This window comes from Amblyomma mixtum, chromosome 8 (assembly GCF_055824585.1).
Source record: "Amblyomma mixtum isolate Tamu chromosome 8, ASM5582458v1, whole genome shotgun sequence".
NCBI lineage: Eukaryota > Metazoa > Arthropoda > Arachnida > Ixodida > Ixodidae > Amblyomma > Amblyomma mixtum.
In genome coordinates this window covers 13,533,523-13,554,701 of record NC_143019.1, presented here as the reverse complement: position 1 = coordinate 13,554,701, position 21,179 = coordinate 13,533,523, and the positions used below count along the sequence as shown (strand labels likewise).

The 21,179-nt window shown below is 46.9% G+C and overlaps 1 protein-coding gene across 1 annotated transcript; it reads left to right on the top strand.

Moving 5' to 3' along the window:
* Nucleotides 1-5,649: 5,649 nt before the first annotated feature.
* Dbp21E2 (putative ATP-dependent RNA helicase Dbp21E2) lies at nt 5,650-19,954 on the top strand. Its single transcript, XM_089556527.1, has 7 exons — nt 5,650-6,123; nt 6,360-6,740; nt 12,123-12,392; nt 14,552-14,677; nt 15,762-16,082; nt 16,892-17,137; nt 19,642-19,954. Exons 1-7 carry the CDS (start codon nt 6,061-6,063, stop codon nt 19,678-19,680), a joined length of 1,446 nt encoding a protein of 481 aa, XP_089412653.1. The 5' UTR covers nt 5,650-6,060; the 3' UTR covers nt 19,681-19,954.
* The last annotated feature ends 1,225 nt before the right edge of the window (nt 19,955-21,179 follow it).

Sequence of the window (21,179 nt, the reverse complement as noted above, 5' to 3'; positions counted from 1 at the left end):
AAAACAGCATATTGATATCAATTATAACTCATTAACAATAATTCAACCGCTAAAAGTTGCAAGGGTATGCACGTTATGCCCAAGCGGATGGTGAACAACATTAATCAAAATTAAAAACAGGCAGGATGTTGTACAGCAAAAGGAGAACCACAGCGGTCAATCTGTGTACTACTATAAACGTGCTGTGAGACACCCGAATGCTCAAAGCAAGTGTGCAAGAGTCGCGCGAGGAGTTGGCGAACTAAGCTTTTAACACGCTGCAATAAAAGGTCATTTTTATATATTAAACGTGCATTTGATACAAATTAAACAATGCATATGTGTTTGTACTTAAGCGTTGCAAGAGCGTGTTAGTACATTTTGCTTGTACAGCCCTTCAATGCGAAACGACTCATTAACGTCTGCAAGTCACTGGGCCGTTTGCGTTTCCCTATTGTGGGAAGTATAAAAGCTGCAGCGCAAGTGCATCTGGATGGAAGCGTGTGTCTCTGACACATCTGAACATCGATCGCTCTCACTCAGCCGATCTGCTCTGATGATGTCGACCGTACACAGTCGTCGGCGTTCCCGCTGCCCCTCGCGGTTCGCACGGTTGAGCGCTGCCTGTTCCAAATTGCCGCTTTTCGGTGGCTCTGGGTGTACAATCGGCACTTTCTCCTGTAGGTTTCTAAAGTGGGGAGGGTAGCTACGTACAAACCTGCGCTTCCATGTGCTGGCACTGCTCGAGGCAGTCTGCCATCTCTTTTACCGCAGCTAACGTGGCCATTTTATTGCGGCTTCACCTTCACTTTTGTGCGTCTGGATGCAACTTCGACGCGACATTTTTCGCTAGTTCAAGTGTCGCACATGCGAATTTCATTCCTTCCTGCAAACCCACCATCCAACTAAGCTGCGTCAACTGCACAGGACTCAAGCGGGAAGCGTGCTTCGAGTCCGACGGGGGCCCCCAAAATTAGCCGGTGACAGTGACGCCGTGGTCCGAAAATTATCTTTTAGTCGCAAAGCGGACGGCCTAGAGACGAAGAGTAGCTAAAAAGAGGAATTCTTAACGTGGAGTTCCGGCTACTTTCGCCCGAAAATTTTGCAAAACGCGTCCTGCAGTTCAGTGCGCTCGGATACAACCATTGTCGTGACCGCGCTAGCTGGAGCTTGCATTCGAACGGAGACGTCCCCGCGTTTAGACCTGCGTGTGGACGCCCGTCAAAGAGCTGCCGAAGCAGGTAGAACTTATTTGTCCGAAGCTTGTAAAGATAAAGCGACGCCAAGAATCAAAAGAAAACTGCCATTTGTCATATACCGCCTGTTCCGTATTTATCTGTCCGTGTTAGAAAAAATTGCGCTGCGCAATCTACTGAACTATATGGGCTCAAAACACCAACTACAAGGTAGCTTATGATAGTCTTCGTCTTTCGATATGTAATTTAACATCTAAACTTGCCTGCATTTTCAGGAATCGGCGAAAAACTGCATTCGGCTCCGGCAGAACTTTTCGTCCAGGCGAGCAAAGAAGCCACTTTGACAGGCTGCGCCATCTGGCGAGCGGTGAGGCAACCGATGTCACGGCTTGGGGCGGGAATGCGCACCTCGCGCTGTTTCTTCGGATGTGCGTGTCGTCTGCTCCTTCGCTCGCCAGATGGCGCAGCCTGTCAAACTGGCTTCTTTGCTCGCCTGGACGAAAAGTTCCGCCGCAGCTGAATGCAGTTTTTCGCCGATCCCTGAAGATGCAGGCAATTTTAGATGTTAAATTACTCATCGAAAGACGAAGGCTATCATAAGGTACCTTGTAGTCGGCGTTTTGAGCCCATATAGTTCAGTAGATTCCGCAGCGGAATTTTTCGTAACAGGGACAGATAAATACGGAACACGCGGTATATAGCTCACAGTTCTCGAAAAGTATGTTTGGACGGCAAACGTTCGTTGTGAAACGAGTAAATACACTCGACGAGCATGCAGCGCACACGATTTCGTATGCGGCAACCAATATTAAATTCAAGAAGTAGATCATGCATTTATTTCGTTTACCTGGCAAGTTGTTTACCACTGATAGACCCTACCACTGCGAGAGAGAACGGATCCTTCTAGACGAACGCGAATTATTTGCTGGCCGTGGCTTGTTTGCTTATTTCGAGGATATATGTGAGGTATGTACACAATTTTGCCGAAGGAAACGACGAAAAGATAAAAGCAAAATGTATGTTGCATATATGTTTAGGCTTGCGCGACGTTTGCTGCCGCGCACGTACGTTTTCTGCTGTCATTATACGGACCGAATGCTGAATCTTTCGTTTACATCACGAAGGAAAGAGTTTTTCTTCCTCCATGGTTACATGCACAGTAGTCGCTACTCGAACGGCGAGCCCAGCTGCGCATTTGGAATTAATCACTGCCTGGCGGCCCGATCGATATAATTTTCAGAGGCACGAGAATTTAAACACGATGCGGGTATTGGCATATGTACTGTACAATAAGATGTCTACAGAGTCCAGTACGTGTACTGCCCGGCATGGAGGAAGAAAAACTTTTTTTACCTCCATGCTGCCCGGTGTCCTTTTCGAGCATGGATGGATGGATGATAATGGCTTTACCCTTTGTACCGGGCGGTAGCTTTCGCCACCTAGCCTATACTTCCCCCATTGTTAATTTAATTTTCTTTTCCATTTCTTTTCCTTTCGCTCTTACAATATCTAATCTGTCTATCCTTTTCCCCTCGAAATTCACGCCTCCCTTGATTTCCGCCACCAATCCTCCAACCTCCCCTTCGTCAATGTCACGCTTTTCCCATCCACTCGCCCGTCCTCCCCAGTAAATCCCAGCGCTATCTCTATGGTCGTTGCTGCCCCCTCTGGGAGGGCTGGGCGGAGTTATGCGCACCTCAGAACCTCGTGTTCTATGGTCTCCGTTTCCGTTTTACAAGCAGAGCACAAAATATCCACTTCTTCAAATTTGGACCTATACGTTTTTGTTCTCAGAGACCCTGTCCTAGCCTCAAAAAGCAGTGAACTGCCCCGCGAATTATCGAATAATCGCTCTTTTTTGATGTCCTGTTTTCGTGTCCTATATATGCCTAGCGCCGATTTTTCCTGCATTCTTTCTTTCCGTCTCCTTTACCTCCGCTTTTACGTTAGTTTTTTGTTGCGTCCCATCCCTCAGCTCAGACTTCAAAGTTGCCTGCTCGATCGCTGCACCGATCGAGGCGTGAAACATATTGCTACATATGTCCAAGATACAATATGGGCCCATTATTTTACGAACATATATTCAAGAACAAGTGTATACATGTTTGCTTCCAATTAAGTACATTAATTCGCGCCCATATACCCATTGGACCACAGAAGTCCGTCGGACATACGTTTCAGATCCGAACGTCCTGCTACTGTCCGCAACCCAATTTGAATGTCCATCGGTCGTACACCGAACGTCCATAATCGGAAATTAGCAGAGTCCACTGGTAGTAAACCATCAGAGCTCCTGCGGATTTTCGCTTTTGGACGTCCATCACTCACGAACCGGCGAGTGATGGACCTTCATATTTTGAATGAATATTTGGTGATATTCCCCTTAACGTGCCTTCACTTCAGCGAGTGAAAATGCATACCACAATAAATAGTGACAGCACAAGACAAAACTAGGACGGGTTTGGTGCAGGGATAAGGCTATTTCGACAGCACACAAATGTTGGCAAATAAAACGGCGCTGCCGCAGTAATTTCAAAGGTCCGGAATGATCCTGGTCACTTGAGCGCCTTTACAGCGAACCGACAGTCCACAGAACGCGACTATTTTTCCATTTCGCCGCCACCGGAAGCCGTAACACAAACTCGGAGGCATTCGTCTCGCGCTGAGCGGCAAAATTTACGGTACTTAACCAGGCACAAGCGTGTAGTCTCAATTCGTGAACAAGACTGGGCGTCATTAAGCTTAGTGTCAATTTAACTGAAATGAGAGCCCACACTGTGCATGTGGTTGGCCTTCGCAGTGTGTAAACAAGCCTGAAAAAATGCGCGAGCAAAAGACGTTTTCGATATATATATATATTTTTTTTGAGCAGGGCACAGTATACTATGGTTTATTGGCGTTTTTCTGTTCTCGTTAAACAAAGCAGTGAAGAGTACCACTGTTTAAAACGCCGAGAATCCGCACGTGCAGCTGCGCACATATATACAGCGTGCATTGCACACGTTTCCTGCGTCGACCTTCCGAGCCGGCTATCGTTTATTGTCAAACGAGGGGCGGCACAATCACTCATGATCAGAACTTCGACATTACAGTTAACAGCGCTAAGAAAAAACATACTAAAATAAAAATGGACCAAAAGAAGTGGTACTCACCGTTGGGGTCGATTGATCGCATGGCGTCCCTAACCTCTTCCCACAGTCCAGTTTTGTTTACATTCTTTCGGTAGTCATTGGATTTCACATTCCACAAAAGTGGTCGCCTCTCCACTTCATCAATAAGAAGCTCATTAAAACACTCGCGCGTGCCTTCAAGACCTCGACGAGCCGACATGTTCGTGTGCCCACATGCACGCGCAGTATGGTGTCATACGCGCAGCAACCAAAACACACTTTGTGTTTGCCGCCGCATCCGCTTCTCCTACACGTGACTGCACTTGACATGACGTCACGATGCTTCCCATTGGTCAGTCGCAGCGCGATCACACCGACGCGGACGGAACCGCTGCACAGAATGTGTTGATGATGTTACGACCAGCGTGTTTTTAGATGCAAGGAAATATTTCGTATGTTTTGATCAGAACAAACAGTTTTGCTTACGCCGCGGGAACAGCTCCCACGTGACCCCACGCCGAGACGGCGCGTGACGTAACGTCACGTGCCGTCTCGGCGCTGCCCATTGGTCAGTCGCAGAGCGGGGGCCCGATTCTCGATATTCACATTCGCCTGTCGGCGCCATATTGCCTCTCTGATTGGCTGTCAGAAGTGTCAATCGCCGTCAATGGGCGTGTCAATCAGGCTCGGTTACAGCAGCACTTTTCGCGGTGACGTCGATTTGACGTGGCATCATGGAGGAAGGAAAGAACATGCTAGAGTCCCATGCTAGACCCTCTAGTCATACTTTCTTTGGTCGCAGGCCGTCTGCGGCTAGGCCGATCCTCCCCAGTCGCAGACCGACAGCGTCGCAGGCGAGAATCGCATGCATGTGAAACGGTCCTAAGAATGGAGAAAAAAAAGACACTTCTCCCCTTTTGTTTACATTTTTTTTTTCTGGACACATATGAGCATGAAATGGATTTTTGCAAACCAGTTTGCTATAGAATAACTGGTGTTGCTTTAAACTCTGTTCAACTTCTGGCCAAATAGAAAGTTATGCAGGTAGACCTGAGTGATAAGGGCCATGGAGGCTCTCGGCAAAACTTTTCATATGTAGTCATGCGATTCATTTGAGTTGTCTTTGATACTTTGCCCTAGGCTGCAAAAAAAGTGATCAGCAAATCTACAGTGTGCGTTCTAGTTCACTATAGCAATTTTTCTGACTAACAGCGCGAACTTGGACGAGGACAGAAGAAAGACACATGGACGGGCGCTGCGTCTTTGTGTCTCGCTGTGTCTTAGCGCATGTGTCTTTCTTCTGTCCAAGTTCGCGCTGTTATTCCGAAAAATGTCGTACCAACTCGCCCAAGCTTCCGCTCAACGTCACTATAGCAAATCATTCATCAATTATCTGTCCGTCGAACTCTCTATTTCGTTGTTCGCTTTAGAGCATGTAGCGCATTTGTTTAGCAGACGAAAATGGTCGTGCGGTTCATCTAGCTCTCTAGCTAGCCACGCGCTATGACGCAAGAGCAACAATGGAAGCGCCACTTGCTATCCAGACCGCTCTACTACGTTTCCAAGCGTACTAATTATTTATAATTTATTACAATTGGCTGAAATTTTATGACGCTGGTATGATATTACTTTGGCTACGATTAATAAGTTGGTTATATTAACTCTATGTAAGTTCTCCCGTCAAGAACTCATGGCTGGATATCACCCGCACTCTAGCCAGATGCAGTCCTATCCGCATCCGCCCGCACATTTCTGCTTATATTTCTGCTGCAAGCATGTCGATGAGAGCAGCGTCGCTTCGTAGTAAGCGCTCCTTTGACGGCCTACTTTCAAGACAGGTGAGTGAATCGAGGCATAGAGCGAAAAAAAAGAATGCTAGCGTGCATACCTATGCGAACGTCGTAGTCGTAAATAAGTGTGAACGGAAGGGGACGGACGCACTGACGCTCTCATGTTTGAGCTCGCTGCATCGCGTCGCGTTAGTGACGCCGGACGACCCGTCGTGTGTGCTGATGTCGCGTTGGTGTCTGTCATGATAATTTGTTAGAACTCTCGCCCGACTTGCACTCTGCAGCAGAAGATCCCTTCGGGCGAGGATGGAGAGGTACTGCGCACGCCCGTGTACCTGCAGCACAAGCTGCGCAAACTGCGGGCCAAGCTGATCGCCAAGGACCTGGCCGAGGTGCAGCGCCTGAGCCGGCTGGGCAGTGCGGGGAGGCCCGTGGTGAGCTGTCGGTGGCCGGAGCGTAACTGGAACTGGGGCCAGACCACGGTCGGCCAACCACTCGCCTCGGCCGGCTGGGCTCGCGCGCGTACCCACGGCGACCACTTCACGGTGCACCGGCTCGCGAACGTGGCGCCACCGTTGGAGACGGACCCGTTTCCGAATTGGCTGGACCCGCGCCTTCTGGCCGCGCTCGAGGCACAGGGCATCACCCGTCCAAGCCCCGTGCAGGTATCTCTGAGACGCGAGTTAGTCTGTTTCTATGTTGCTATTTATTATTAATGGAAAGCATTAGATGGCTTTGTTGACGCTGGAAGTGTCCGCAAACTGTGTCGCCGGAAGTTGGTCCCCTGTGACGCCACTGGGGTCCTCGTTTACCAATCAAGACCTACTGAACTACAGACCTGCACCAGTGGCCCTTCTCCAGCGCGCATGTTCTAGTTCATGCCTTTTGCCGCTAGGATAGAAACGTTACGGGCGGCGTGGCGCTAATATATACCTGTTGAGAAAATGGCCTCCTTCATCGTTTTATTTCAAACAAGACAGTTTTTCGTTTCATTATCATCCATTTATCTATGCTAGGCACGGTGGTGCTGACAAAAAGAAAGCGGACAAAAAGGAAGATGTTTTTTGTACTCTTCCAGAGCGAAATAAGTCGTTATTATGGCTATTTTCATTGCTGATGTCAAGATAGCAGAGACAGACAAAGCAAAAGTATTAAACAGCATGCACAAAATGGCAAACGATGATTGTGATCATAGCAAACAAACAGGTCAACGGAGCGTCCTCAACGGCCAAAAAGCTAACGAAAGTTGGCGCACGCTTTTCCATAGGACCCTGCCAAATGTGCAGGTCTGTAGTTCAGTTGGTCTTGTTAGCAATAGGTGAGGTGCGTTGCCCAAGTGAACACAGAGAACCATGGGAAAATCGTCCGCCAGCTATTTCCGGTTCCAAATTGCTCCCACGCACTGCCTTCTGCATAGTAATTGCTGTGCATTCGTGCATCATTTATTCGCCGATCTGTTTGTGCTGCGACGTTGCGTATTGCACAGCATCACTGTAAGATCAGCGCGTGCTTCATATGAACATGTCCTGAGCACAGAAAATGACAATAACGAAAGGTGTGAGTGTTTTTTCATGGTTATAATATGTGAGCCTAGGCTGGCTGTTCTGCGTATGCACGGTAGTCGGTTGTGTATGCGCTTGAACTAGCTAGCTTAGCGCATTGGTCATTACACACACACACACACACACACACACACACACACACACACACACACACACACACACACAGAATTCCGTTTTTATGTGCGGGAATTTAAAAAATTCCTGTGAGCAAACTACTGGCCTAATCGAGAGCAAACTTCGCTCACGGGGTAGCATATTATGGTCTACGTTATTTGAGATGTAATTAAACGTCGGTACTTGGCTGCATTTCCTGAAATTAAGAAGAAACTGCTGTCAACTGCGAGAAAAGCTGTCGCAGACGAGAGCTATACGCGAGCCGAACAGCTGGTTTGACAGGGCACGCCATCTGCCGGAAGGCGAGGCAAACGCGTCAAACCAGCTGCTCGGCTCGCGTATAGCTCTCGTCTGCGACAGCTTTTCTAGCAGTTGACAGCAGTTTCTTCTTAATTTCAGGAAATGCAGGCAAGTACCGACATTTAATTACATCTCAAATAATGTAGACCATAATATGCTACCCCTTGAGCGAAGTTTGCTCTCGATTAGGCCAGTAGTTTGCTCACAGGAACTTTTTAAATTCCCGCACATAAAAACGGAATTCTCTGTATGTATGTATGTATATATATATATATATATATATATATATATATATATATATTTTTGCGGGAAAGAATATATTTACAGATATTTACAAATAGACAAGAACAGCTGCGAGCAGCACCGAGAGCACAGTCCGAACTTCGTTGTCGTCTTCTACTCTTCTCACTCGTGCCATCGCTCTTTGTCGTCGTCGTCTACCCGCATCAATATATATTTGTATATATATATATCACTGCACAACGAAGGCAACAAAGGGCTTAGCTTGATCAGTTTATCAAACAGATGCATTTTCCTCACAGCGTGTAAAAGCTGCCAGTGAGCTAGCAGACTTAGTCGCTTTGGGGCGTTAAACCCCATAAACCAACCAACCATACATGCAACTGTGCTCACAGCACGTCTTAACACATTGCACTGCATACGAATAGAAAGCCTCCTACCGTTTACATTATTTTGGTTGTACTTCATGTGAGAACATGCTATGAAGCAGAACAGAGTCGGCGTCGAGTTGGTCTTGCGATGATGCAATACACTGAGCGGTGTTGCAGCGGAAATAAATTAGTGTAAGAAGCGAATTAACACAGCGATTGGCATGAAGCCAGCGAGCAGGAGGAGAAATTTGGAACCGGAAGTAGCGGTAATAGACTGCTTTCCCAAGAGCCTCTGCGCTGAATGTGGAAACGCACCTCACCCATTCCGATAGCGATAGTTGGTGATGATGATAGTGCTGATAGCTATAGGGATAGTCTGTGGTAGCGATGATGATGATTGGGGTGATGATAGGATGAAAGCTGATAGCTTTCACAAAAACTTTTTAATTGAAGAAAAATCGATGAGGTTATGATGCCATAGTGCAGCCATTTCAGCTGCACAGCATTGAACTTAGTCTCCTATCTGCCGTCTGTCTGGGGAAGCCATGAGGTTAATCTTTCTTCAACTGTGAAGTTTCTGTGAATGCTGTGTAGCTTTATTTTGGTAGCCATATGGCTGTGCCTGGGTGGATTCCAATGAGTGATTACTGCCCTGTCACAAATTTACTTCACCTTGGGGTATTCCTCTAAGCACATTGGAAAAAGAGAAGGTGAAAAGCACTTCCTTCCTTGCATTCACGACACTCCATACCAGTGACAATTTCCCGAGCTTCGTAGCCATGCAAAACATGGTAATGCTACAACATACGAGTTTCCTGCGATTTCACAAAAAATCACGGATTGCTCCATTTTTTGATGGAATCGTCTGTTAGCAGCCACATTTTCTTCTTTTTTCGATGCTATTATTGTGGACAATGGTAAAAACAACAGTGCGATGGAGAAATGACTATTTTACTTTACTTGCGTGCATATAACGCGAGGGGGAAGTTTGAGAACTCAGAACAATTTTAAAAGAAGTATTATTACAATTTTAATGTAAATCTCGAACTGATACAGGCTTATCTTAGCCAAGGAGAGCCCCCATAAATATTGACAAGACACTAATATACGGAAGCAGCGGATATGTCAGCGTTATTTTAGAGGTAATGTTTCAGGTGCATGTGCCACAGTTGAATGGTGCGAAGCGTTCAACACTTCAATCACTTTAAAGGGTCAGTCTACTGAATTTTATTGACCATATTTTCTTTGTGGCAACCGATAGCTCTTTACTCAAATTACCGTTTAGCCAGCTTTGGTGCCAAGGAGTGCGGTAGAACATTTTAAAATAGAATTTATTAATGTGGGAACACATCTATATGAGATGGTAGTCTCATCTGGCAACCATCTGGATTTCCGCCGCGCGGCGACAAACATGGCGGCGCCCGTCGAAGCCGGACCTCTCGCTTCGGACTGAATTCTCGTTGTTGCTGCCTTATTCAGTGCGTTCACTGGCCATAAATGGAACGCGTCTTTCGCTTCGTCTCATCTCGCCTATAAGAAAACATATAAGAGATAAATTTGCTTTATTTTAATAATTAGAGCGACGATTCTGCCGCTCCTAGGCTTAAGTGGAGAGTCGGTTTGTTTACAGCAATGGTTCCCGTCCTGACGACCAGATGGCGCCACTATAGGCTGAGTTTATTTTTGCGTCTCTGCTAGCATACGCTGAACTAAAAGTGGGAATGTGCCTGCGTTTTGCGTACGTGTAACTATAAATATTAATGTGATTGACAGAAAAAGTGAGCGGTACGCCTTGTACAGTTTACTAGAACAAAACGTGCGTTTCTCTGACATTGGGGCATACAAATGGTACGTAGTATATTCACTTATGCTTCTACAAAAAAAGACTACCGCTTTCTTGAACAAAATGAACGTTTGGGGTCGCCACCATGCTTTTTTACGCGACTTTTAACGCCGAAATAAAATATAAATTCCTGTCTAAACCGGGCGCAGACCCCTCGTTATTGATGTTATAGGTTGCCAACTACCAGAATATGCCATTATTTATACACTCATCTCGGTGAGTAGACTGACCCTTTAATGCACGCATCCTCCCACACTGCAGCAGCAGCCACCGTCAACACTGCACTGCTGCTGTGTGGTTCGAGCTGCCCAGAATTGCTCATGGTTGCCTTTCTTCACTTTCTCTACTCTACTCACTCCTCTACCCCTACCCCTCCCACCCCTCTTCATCAACTACCTGCACAAAAAATTTTTTTATGCTGGCAGTTTCAAGGGGATTAACAATACATTATGGAATTTAGCTGAGCCATTTGGTACATGGTTGCAGCGTGTTTTCCGTGCACTGTTTTCGGTGCGATTAATCATAGATTAGCCTGATTATCCATTACATTGTGACAAATCGTTGACACAATTGGCTGGAGGGCCTTTCTTCGAAAGGCATTTGTTGCCTCATTGTTTGAGTTATGTGTATCCAACTATAGTTAAAGGTGCACTGAAGAGGAATCTGAACTCGTCTTTTTGTCACGGGAATTCAATCTACATGTTCCCAGCATTCTTAGAAACTTCCAATTATTGCCCTGTGCGGCCGATTTCCCTAATTTAAATTGGATTAACGTCGGGCTCCTGCTTTTTTGAATTCGCAGCAAACGGCGGGAGGAGTCGACCAACCTTTCACCCAGTCCCGTGGTGGCTTGCTGCTCTGCCATCGGTGGAGTGATATGTAGTGATCAACGAAAGCAAAGAGTCCACGCATATTTTTTAATCCCATGAACCTAATTTGCAGATGTGTAGTCTTTGACTAGACCTATTTATTGACGGAAACCTAAAAAAAACAAAAATAAGAGCGAAAGCGAAGTCGCCACACGACTGCCTGAAAGGCACTCCATGCGTTGGTCGACTCCTGCCACCGTATGCGGGGAATTAAAAAAATTAAAGCAGGAGCCTGACGTTAATCCGATTTATATTAGGGAAATCGGCCGCACAGGCAATAATGCGAAGTTTCTAAGAATGCTGGGAACGTGTAGATCAAATTCCTGCGGCAAAAAAGACGAGTTCAGATTCCTCTTTAGTGCACCTTTAATACAGCACTGCTGCTGGTTGGGCATCATTGTCAGCTCATGCAAGCATAAGCAGTGATGATGCCAGCGCTTGCACTTCCCCCATAGAAGTGTTGCTGGGAAGGAGGGGTTACAGGTGAAGTGTGTTATGCGTTTTGTTCAAAATAGGCAGAAAAATGGCCGTAAGACCTTGCCGTGTTTGTGCACTGCAGACAAGGTACACATGAAGAACTGAAAGCCTGATATATTTTTCTCGTAATGCGGCTAGCATGCTGTGTTGCTTTGAAAGGGCAGGTGTCAGTGGGACACAATATGGGTTTCAGAGGGCTAGCTGGTTGCACAGGTGGACTGACCGTACACTCCTTTAGGCCTCACTCCAGACTGTGTGTTGTTGGGTGCAGCGTGAGTGCATGGATGTGCTGGTGCGAGAGACGGTGCGTCCCGTGCTGTTGCTGGCCGAGGCCGGCAGTGGCAAGACTCTGGCCTACCTGCTGCCCCTGCTGCAAGGCCTGCTGCAGGGCTTGCCCCGGGCGCTGGTTGTGGCCCCTGGCCGGGAGCTGGCTGCACAGCTCGCCAGGGTGGCCGACTCCCTGGCCTCTGCCTGCGGCCTGACAGCCCGCCTGCTTGCTGGCCGCAGGCCCCCTGCAGATGTGGACCAGGCACAGATGCTGGTGGGTCACCTCTGATTGATGCAAAGTGTGTCCTGAGAAGGCAGTTGTGTGGGTAGTCGTTGTATGAGGGTCTAGAGAAGCACACATTCACACATATCACACATTCTTTGTGACTGTCCTGCCTACAATGTTGAAAGGCACTCTCTCAGCCGTGCGCTGGGGCGTCTAGATACACGCCCACTGACGGAAACGAAGATCCTCGGCCACTGGCCGCGGCAATCTTCGGCGGTGAAGGCCTCAAAGGCACTGCTCCGCTTGCAAACTTCTGGCCTGCATGATAAGCTGTGAATTCAAGAATGCTAACTTTGATGTGACTTCAATTTTCTGTTACTCTCCTTTCTCTTTCATTTTTTTATCCCCCCCCCCCCCCCCCCCCCCTGTGTAGGGTAGCAAACCGATTATTCTACCCGTTAACCTCCCTGCCTTTCCTCTTATTCCTCCTCCTCCTCCTAGAGAAGCCATCAGTACATAATTGCTTTGATTTGATTGATGTGTTGTGCTGGTCGGTAGCTAGGTGAGTGAATCAGTGTTCGTGCTCAAATTCAGCAGAGGACAATAAGACATTGCAAATAAAAACAAAAGAAGAAGAGCAGTGACCGCTGGCTGAAGTTTCGTAATACAGATGTTCTCATACCTGGGTTCTGCAGAACCCTTGGGTTTCTTGGAGTGCTTTTGGGGTTCCCTGAACACCTGAATCCATGCGTGCCTCAACCCCGATGTTTTTCTTTTACCTGCTTTGTTTTGAAACTAATCATTCTAGAGGCCCGTTTACTGCACGATTTCAGTGCACGTTAAAGAACCCCAGGGGGTCGAAATTTCTGGAACCCTTCTCTACAGCGTCCCTCATAGCCTTAGTCACTTTGGGACTTTAAACCCCCATAAACTAAGCCAAACTAATCGTACTGTATATCTACTTACAGCAAGCTGCCTCATTGTACAGGCAGTCATTATTATTGTTATCAAATTTGGCCATTTTTCTGAGGGGCTGTGCGTGTGCATGCTATTTTTTGCATCCCGCTTAGGCAGGCTGAAATGGAAGTTAGGATGCACTGCATTCCTCAGTAAGTTTTTAAAACCAGTGGATTCTCCAATGCTGAAAAAGGTTGAGCACTCCTGTTCTGGTGCAAACAAGCATCTACGAGAAGGCTCGCACCTGTGCGTGCACCTTCCACGCAGGAATTACGAACCGTGACGAAAGGTACAGCTTTAAGAGGTTAGCCAAGATGTTTGAAGCTAGAACATTTCTGCTTCGAACAGATGGATGGAAGCCGAACAGACACGTCAGAAACGACTTCCACGATTTCTCTGATACACTGCTGCTTGTGTCAGAACAAGACAGTTGTGAGCGACAGACTCACCACTAGTGCCATCTACCATTCACAGCAGCCCCTGAGGCCATGCTGCCAAGCCTAGCGCAGTGAGCTGTGTGAGCCATAGAGCTATTATACCAGCTGGTGTGAGCATGCCACAAGTGTGAGCAACCTTGTGCCTGTTGAGCGCGCGCAGTTTTTAGCGCGTAGTCGAGCACAATGCCTCATCAATAAAGCTGTTCTTATCACTACGTAAGTCTCGCCCAGCCTCCTCCTAACTTTGCCCCGACCCCCGCACAGTATTATCAAACCGGGTAATGCAGTTGCACTCTTTTTCAGGTAAAGGAAGATTAGAACAATTTTTTGTTTAACAAACAAACTATTGTGCTCACGTAATCGTAAATAAAAGCGTCGAGCGTTTTGACTGGCGCACTGCCTTCCATAGGTGAATGGGATACTGTGATCCCTGGTCCCCTGATTACACTGAACAAAATGCCGAAAATGTTTTATGCCACAGCCCTCTACCCTGTAGCAGGTAGCGGGAACAGTTTTTTCTGAGCTGAGAAAATGTATCTACAGGCGGTTTCACGAGCTCATGGGAAATGTCACGCACGTAAAGGATCACCGCAGCTCTTCTGGGCCTTGATTGCAACTGTTTTCATCAGGACATTTCCATTTTGTTCCTTTTTGGCAGTGTGCATGCAGCTGCGATAATTCACATTCTGCAACGCCCCGTATGTGGAGTAGTGAATACTTTTGTGTATACTTTTATATTTACATATCGGAATTAGGGAACTATGGTGCCTGGGGACAACCGGCATCGACTGCAGTGTTGGGTCGTACGTGCAGGTGTCCACACCGGGTGTGGCGAGCAGCGGCAGCGTAGACCTACAGAACGTGGGCCGAGTCGTGCTGGATGAGGTGGACACGCTGCTTGATGAGAGCTTCCAGCGCCGTGTCTTCCAGATTGTGGAGGTAGAGTTATCCCGGCATTGCGAGCGCGTTCAGTTTCTCCATAGAAGCTTAGTTAACCAAGCAAGTTGATGAATGTTCGTTTTTAAAGGGACACTGCGGACAGCGACACTATGTTCTGTTCTTATTGAAATCCGATTGGCCTTTCTTAACTCTGCTGACTGACTGCCTGCCATTTTTCTGGCAAAAAAGGGATGCCTTCATTGCTGAGAAATTCGCGGGTAATGTCAGATAATTTTTTCCTGCCACTCGGATTGAAACTTGTGATATTCTTGATGATGTTACTTCATGTCATTTTCTATGTTTAGTTGCTCTTTTCGTGTGTACTAGTGGTATTGGTGTTAGGGTACAGTAAAAGCAGGGCGGGCATGCACTCGTCAAACTTCAGCTACATTGGCTGATAAATCATTTGTCCGCGCACGTTCCTGCCGTTTATTGTGCCTCTCAAGTTATTTTTAACTGTCATTTGCACTCATAATCATCAATTTCAGGCACTTCATTCTTTTCAGCTACCTTTTTGATAGCCAAATTCAACATGTTGAACTGTAGAGTCTAGCAACACTGTAGGTGATGCCTCGCTCCTCTAGTTTTTGCAAACTGGTCACAAAAAATGCCCGAATTCTGGACTTGGCTACAGGAGAGCAGCCATGCTGGCTATTTGGCATTACCCATTATTGAGGAAGAGCCGCTGCGGTGGCTCAGTGGTTATGGCGCTTCACTGCTGAACCAAAAGACGGGGGTTCGATCCTGGCCATGGTGGTTGAATTTTGATGGAGGCCCGTGTACTGTGCGATGTCCACACATGTTAAAGAACCCTAGGTGGTCGAACTTCACTAAGGTATCCCTCATAGCCTGAGTCACTTTGGGATGTTAAACCGCATAAACCAAACCAAACCATCATTAATGTGGAACGAGTGAAAAAAACACAAGAACCAGAGGAAGAAGGACACAGGACAGTGCCGGACAGACCAGCATTGTGCTGTGCGCAGCTGACTCCGATGTGTCTGTTCTTTTCGCTGCTTCCACTGATGTTTTGGACTCGACTTTTGTGTCTTGTATACAACGGGAGCACGTTGCTGCTGTGCAGGCGGTGAGGCCAGACACGCAGCTGGTGCTGGTGGGTGCGGTGCGTCCCGAGGAGGAGGCGCTCTCAGAGCTGCTGGGTGGGAGCGCGGACTCCCTGGTGCAGGTGACCAGCACGCAGCTGCACCGGCTGCTGCCCCACGTGGAGCACCGCTTCCTGCGGGTGCGGGCGGATGCCAAGCCAGCGAAGCTGATGGAGCTGCTGCAGCACCGCGGGCCGCAGCTGGTGTTCGTCAACTCGACCCCGTGCTGCAATTGGCTGGGGCACGTGCTGCGGGAAAACGGGCGGGACGCGTCCCTCCTTCACGGGGAGCTGCCCTCTAAGGTGAGCTGCTCACGCTAGCCGTTGGGCATTACAGAGTCATGCCCAATGACACCAAGTGAGGGCTATTGAGGGTAGTGTGGCCTACTCAGCTGTATTTTTTTTGTTCTCCAAAGCAAATTACTTAGTAAAGACTAACTAGCTAACTTTTTATTTATTAGCGTCACAAAGAGTTTAAATTCAGAGATTCTAGATCATCTTTAGAAACAGCCGGCAGAAATGCTTCTCTCAGGAACAACATTTCCAGGTGCGCCTTGTCGCAATGTAGCGTTTGAACATGACAAGGCCACTGGCGCCTGTCTGTTTTCTTTGCCGCTGTGTTCAAGGTCAGTTGTAGAGTGCTTCGTGGTACAGTGTAGTAATGTGCCAACACGGTGCTGCATGCTGCTTTGTTATCGGCAAGTGCACACAATGGTGGCTTTGCTGACCGCCTAGCATGCTGGCAGTAGATTTTATGACGAAAATGTAAGTTAACTGATACGGCGAGTGCGAGGTGCAGTGACTAGTGAGCGCCGTTAGGAAATGCCGGTATGGTTGGCCGCAGAGTTCAGGTGGACAGGAGATTTCCTAGCTTGTAAATGTTGAGGAGGTTCTTATACTTGGAATTTCTAAAATTGAGGTATGAATTGAATTGATTAAGCAAACACTGTTTGCAAACAATTCGATATTTCTGATATCCACGCGCTCCTAATTAGAGGAGAATGGATTGCTGTGAAGTGTGCCCGAGAGCAGTGACAGAGTATGCTGCCTGACCTCGGTTTTAGTGTGACATTGCCCGGACTCCACTGACACATGCGACGGTTGCGTTGCAGGAGCGGCGGCGGCACTACGCCCGCTTTGCCAATGGGGAGACAAACCTGCTGGTGTGCACGGACTTGGGCTCCCGGGGCTTGGACACGTCCCACGCTGTGCGGGTGATCAACTTTGACCTGCCCTCGCGGCCAGCGGACTACCTGCACCGCGCGGGTCGAGTGGGCCGCCTGCATGGAGCCGCGCGTCCTACTGTCATCAGCCTGGTGTCCTCCGCCGCTGATGCCCGCCTTGCGCAGACCATTGAGGTGAGCACTGATGTCATCTCACGTTGGCGAAGGCTGTCTGTCCAGCCAGAAGAACGGAAAGTTTTTTATTGGAACGCGGATGTTGAGAGACATTGGTGGGTAGGCTTTTTTACTCAGCCTCGCCCGATATGTTTTTCAATGCGAGAGCATTAGGAGGGTCGGGACGACAAATACTATGCGGCATCGGTGTCTGTGCGAAGCCTGCACCTGCAAATATTGACAGGTGGTGTTTAGGTAGGTGGTGTTTAGGTTTGTGCTCGTCACCTGCCGCCTGGAATATTTTTCCCTATGGTTACTTCAGATTTCTTCTCACCTCGTTCAACTCAATAATTTCCAGTTTCGTGGAGGAATGGAGATTTTGCCATTTTGCGGCTGCTATCATGCGCATACAGAGACAGCGAAAACTGTGCGAAATTGCCGATAGCAGATGACACACCGTACGTGTAAACTGCATGACAACATGGGCACAGCTAACTTTACTCCCTGAAAACGCATATTATGGTTGGCTGGATATGTGCCCGCCGCATAAGCCATGGAGAATTCGCATCAGCATTGGTCTGCGCGCTCTACAAAGCATCAATAGCACCCGCAGGTCCATGCGGAAACGCTAACCACCTCTGGAGATGTGCTGAGAGAAAGCCAGCTTCTTGAATCAACAGGAGCTGTGTGAAGTTTGATAGAACCTAGAGAAAGCCAGTTTCTTGAGTTGTCCGGTGTTGCCCGAAATTCGATCTATCGGATGTGGCAGCTAATTTGTGTACAATATAGCCGTACATTTTCCTCTACATCCGCAATGTAGCTTTAACGGTGCTCACAAATTATTTGATATAATTTGGTCTAATCGAGTTCAATATAATTTGGTTCAACTGTACCAGGGCGTGTAGTGAGGACCTCAATGGAATTTGTCTGGTCAGGTGTCTCAGTGGAAATGAAGAATTTGCAGTCACTGACCTAGTAAAAGAAAAGCAATTTAACAAGTGATTCAAAACCTGTACACGTTACTTGACAGCGATGAAATGAACAAAGGGTAGTCTATTTAAATACTCTAGATTGGTGCACTGAATGTACGTGTATGGCTGGCGTCTCTCCTGTTGATAGCATGTGGTGTCATTTGGATTAGAAGCATCCAACATGGAGGTGTGTTGTCAGGTTTCTATCCTTTTTTGTGGTGTTGATGGCATCCGAGGTGGTTAACGATCATGTTAATGAATATGCTTTAGTAGTTTAGCTGATGCTTTGTTGCATCAAGCATTGCAGAAAAAATTTTCTGAACTGAATTTTTTTCCCATCCTTTTTTCATTCTTGCATGTCTGTCCGAGTGCTTTCTGCATACTTAGCTTGCTTAATGTTTTATACAGGAGTCAGTTTCTTCCATAAGCGAAATTGAAAACTGGATTGAACACTCACGAAAACATATAGGACCGAGTAATGTTTTGTAATTTGCTAAGGGAAAATACAAAGTGGTACTAGCATCAGTATTTTCAGCCTACTGCAAGCTACCTTTGAATATTAATGAACTTGAATGTCACTGGTGGGCTGGCTTAAAGTGACTTGCACTGAGACACATGCATGTAGTGAGTAGCATGCTTAAAGGGGTACTGAAGCAAAATCTGAAAATTGAACAAGAACGCTGAAAATAGATTCTCGAAATGTGATTAGACCGAAATCTAGTCGTCACTGCGCATATTTTTCAGCGGACGGTTTTATTTTCGATGTTTCATGAGCACGCGCCAAGCCCACCCGGCCAGCGCGAGGTGAAGAGTGTGACGTCATGGCACCCTCCCGCGGAGACAAATATGGCGGCGCCCTTCGATGCATGAAACCTCGCTTCAGACTGGTTGCATCGTTGTTACTGGCTTCTTCAGCACGTTCACTGGCCATAAATGGGCCACCGGTCTTTCACTTCGTCTCCTGTCGCCCATAAGAAAACTTAACGAGTAATAAATTTGCTTTATTTTTTATTTAGAGTGATGATTCTGTCCCCTTTAGGCTAAGAGGGGTGTCGGTTTGTTGACATCTATGCTTACCCTCCTAACCACCAGATGGTGCCACTAGTCTGAACATCGTTGCGCTTCTGTTTTAAAAGTGAGAATGTAAGAAATGGCGTAAGGTCCGGAAAAAGTAGCTGCATTTAGCGGACGTAAGCGTGCATACGGTTATGGTATGTAGACAGCATCGATTAACATTTTGACATATCTGTGTACGACGTGAGCAGACGACAGATATGGAAAAGCCGTGAGTAGCGATGGCGGTAGTGCTCCTGCAGGAACGGTGGGCGCGCGGGTGTAATGACGTCTAGTCGCAGCTTCCACAGGCGGCCGCCAGGTGCAACGATACGGCAATAAATCGCGAAAGAAAGCGTGTTATCCGCCTTTTTCGCTAAAATGCTTGTCATATTTATCAATTTTAGCAGTCAAGCTCTTGTTTACATGCAAAAAGAAAAGCTCCAAAAGTTTTGTTCAGTATCCCTTTAAAGTGAAAGGTGTGTTCTTGTGTTTCTGCAGATGGCAGCTAGGCAGGCCCAGGCTGTGGATTCCAGGTGACACCCCACGCCTGCTGCAAGCGTCTTCGGCGATTTTGTGGAGCGATGATTTCATTTGACATCTAGCTGGGGCTGGCATGGCAGATGTTGATGCCGTGACGCCATGTTTGCTGTGGACAGTCAACATAAAATGCTGGATTAGCCAGCAATACAGCTCTGCTGCTGCATTTCAGGACTAGTCATCAAAGTGCATTGGCTGCTGCGGCCAATTTTGATGAGCTCCAGAATATAGACAAATGTAAATATTGCTTGTTAATAAACGGCTATAATTTTTATGTGCTGAGATGCTTCCCCTTTCCAGCTGAAAAACATGTTCCCTCAAGTGCCGCAACTCTTTTGGAAGTAATATTTGAATGCTTGCAGAAGTTTTGCCATAGGGCGTGACCTTATTAGTTGTACCATGATTAGCTATGGCGAGGAAATATGGAAACTGCTCTGTGTGAAAGAAATGCTGCTGTACAGACCTCAGGATTCTAAAATAGAGAAGGGTTATAGCCACATTTTTATTTGTGGATTTTTTTATAGCAGAGGTACGCAAAGACGTCAGTAAAGCAATAAAATCAGCTAGTACGTCATGATGACTCAACTTATAATGGGGACACTGAACACCATTTATTGCAACCATTCAAGTAAATTACTATTCCTCCACTGCATGCAATGCTGTCCTATTTTATGCTGCTCGGTATTGTAAGATTTTACTGAACTTAACCGGAGGCACGAGTAAGCAGAATAGATGAACTGGGAAGAGTGGCAGGGACAGAAAATGCGCACTGTAAGCTAAAATTGATCAGTATGCATAAGTATAGTTGAGAACAGAACCAACACAGAAATAAAAATTGGACAAAATCAAAAGCAAATGCTCTCCAACCATTGTAAAATGCCCAGCTGCTTGCATGCAGAGTCAATAGCAGGGGCCTTATGGTGGGCCAGACATAAAGGCAAGATGCAGCGCATATCATCCTGACATAAGTAACATGAAAATTAAGTAATGCACGGAAGTAAGCATGTGTAAAGTATGTCAAGTAAGTTTTCAGAAGTTCTCTTGGCCGAGGCAGCTGCCTATTGAGATGAGGGGCTTGTGTCTTCAGTTTTCAATTTCCATGAGTTGTTCGGAAACTAGTTTACAGTAAAATCATATCACTTATGTGCCCTGATTTTCACGTATTGATCTTGAAACATTTTTTTTGCTAGTATATAATTTGAATATGTCCACACCGGACTTTGTTGAATAGCTCTTTCATTTGCATTGCATTGCGCTCATTCTACAGGATACAGCATTCAAAAAGGTTGGCTTCCCCTACCACGTCTCTATACAGCGCTCTTCGTTTCTGAGTGTAATCCAATATTACAATACATGTTTATAGAGTAAGTGTGCAAAAAAGCAGTGTCCTACTTGTAGGACACTAGGCAAGTATATAGGGGTTATAGATCTCCAGGTGGTCGAAATTATTCCGGAGGCCTCCACTAAGACACCCCTTTCTTATAATGTGTAAGCATTAC

What these genes read in the sequence shown, in the direction of transcription:
- Dbp21E2 (XM_089556527.1), top strand. Translation starts at nt 6,061, where the DNA reads ATGTCGATGAGAGCAGCGTCGCTTCGTAGTAAGCGCTCCTTTGACGGC. An exon ending in GTGTCTTCCAGATTGTGGAG is followed by an intron (nt 14,678 to 15,761) that starts GTAGAGTTATCC and finishes GCTGCTGTGCAG; the next exon opens with GCGGTGAGGCCAGACACGCA. An exon ending in GCCTTGCGCAGACCATTGAG is followed by an intron (nt 17,138 to 19,641) that starts GTGAGCACTGAT and finishes GTGTTTCTGCAG; the next exon opens with ATGGCAGCTAGGCAGGCCCA.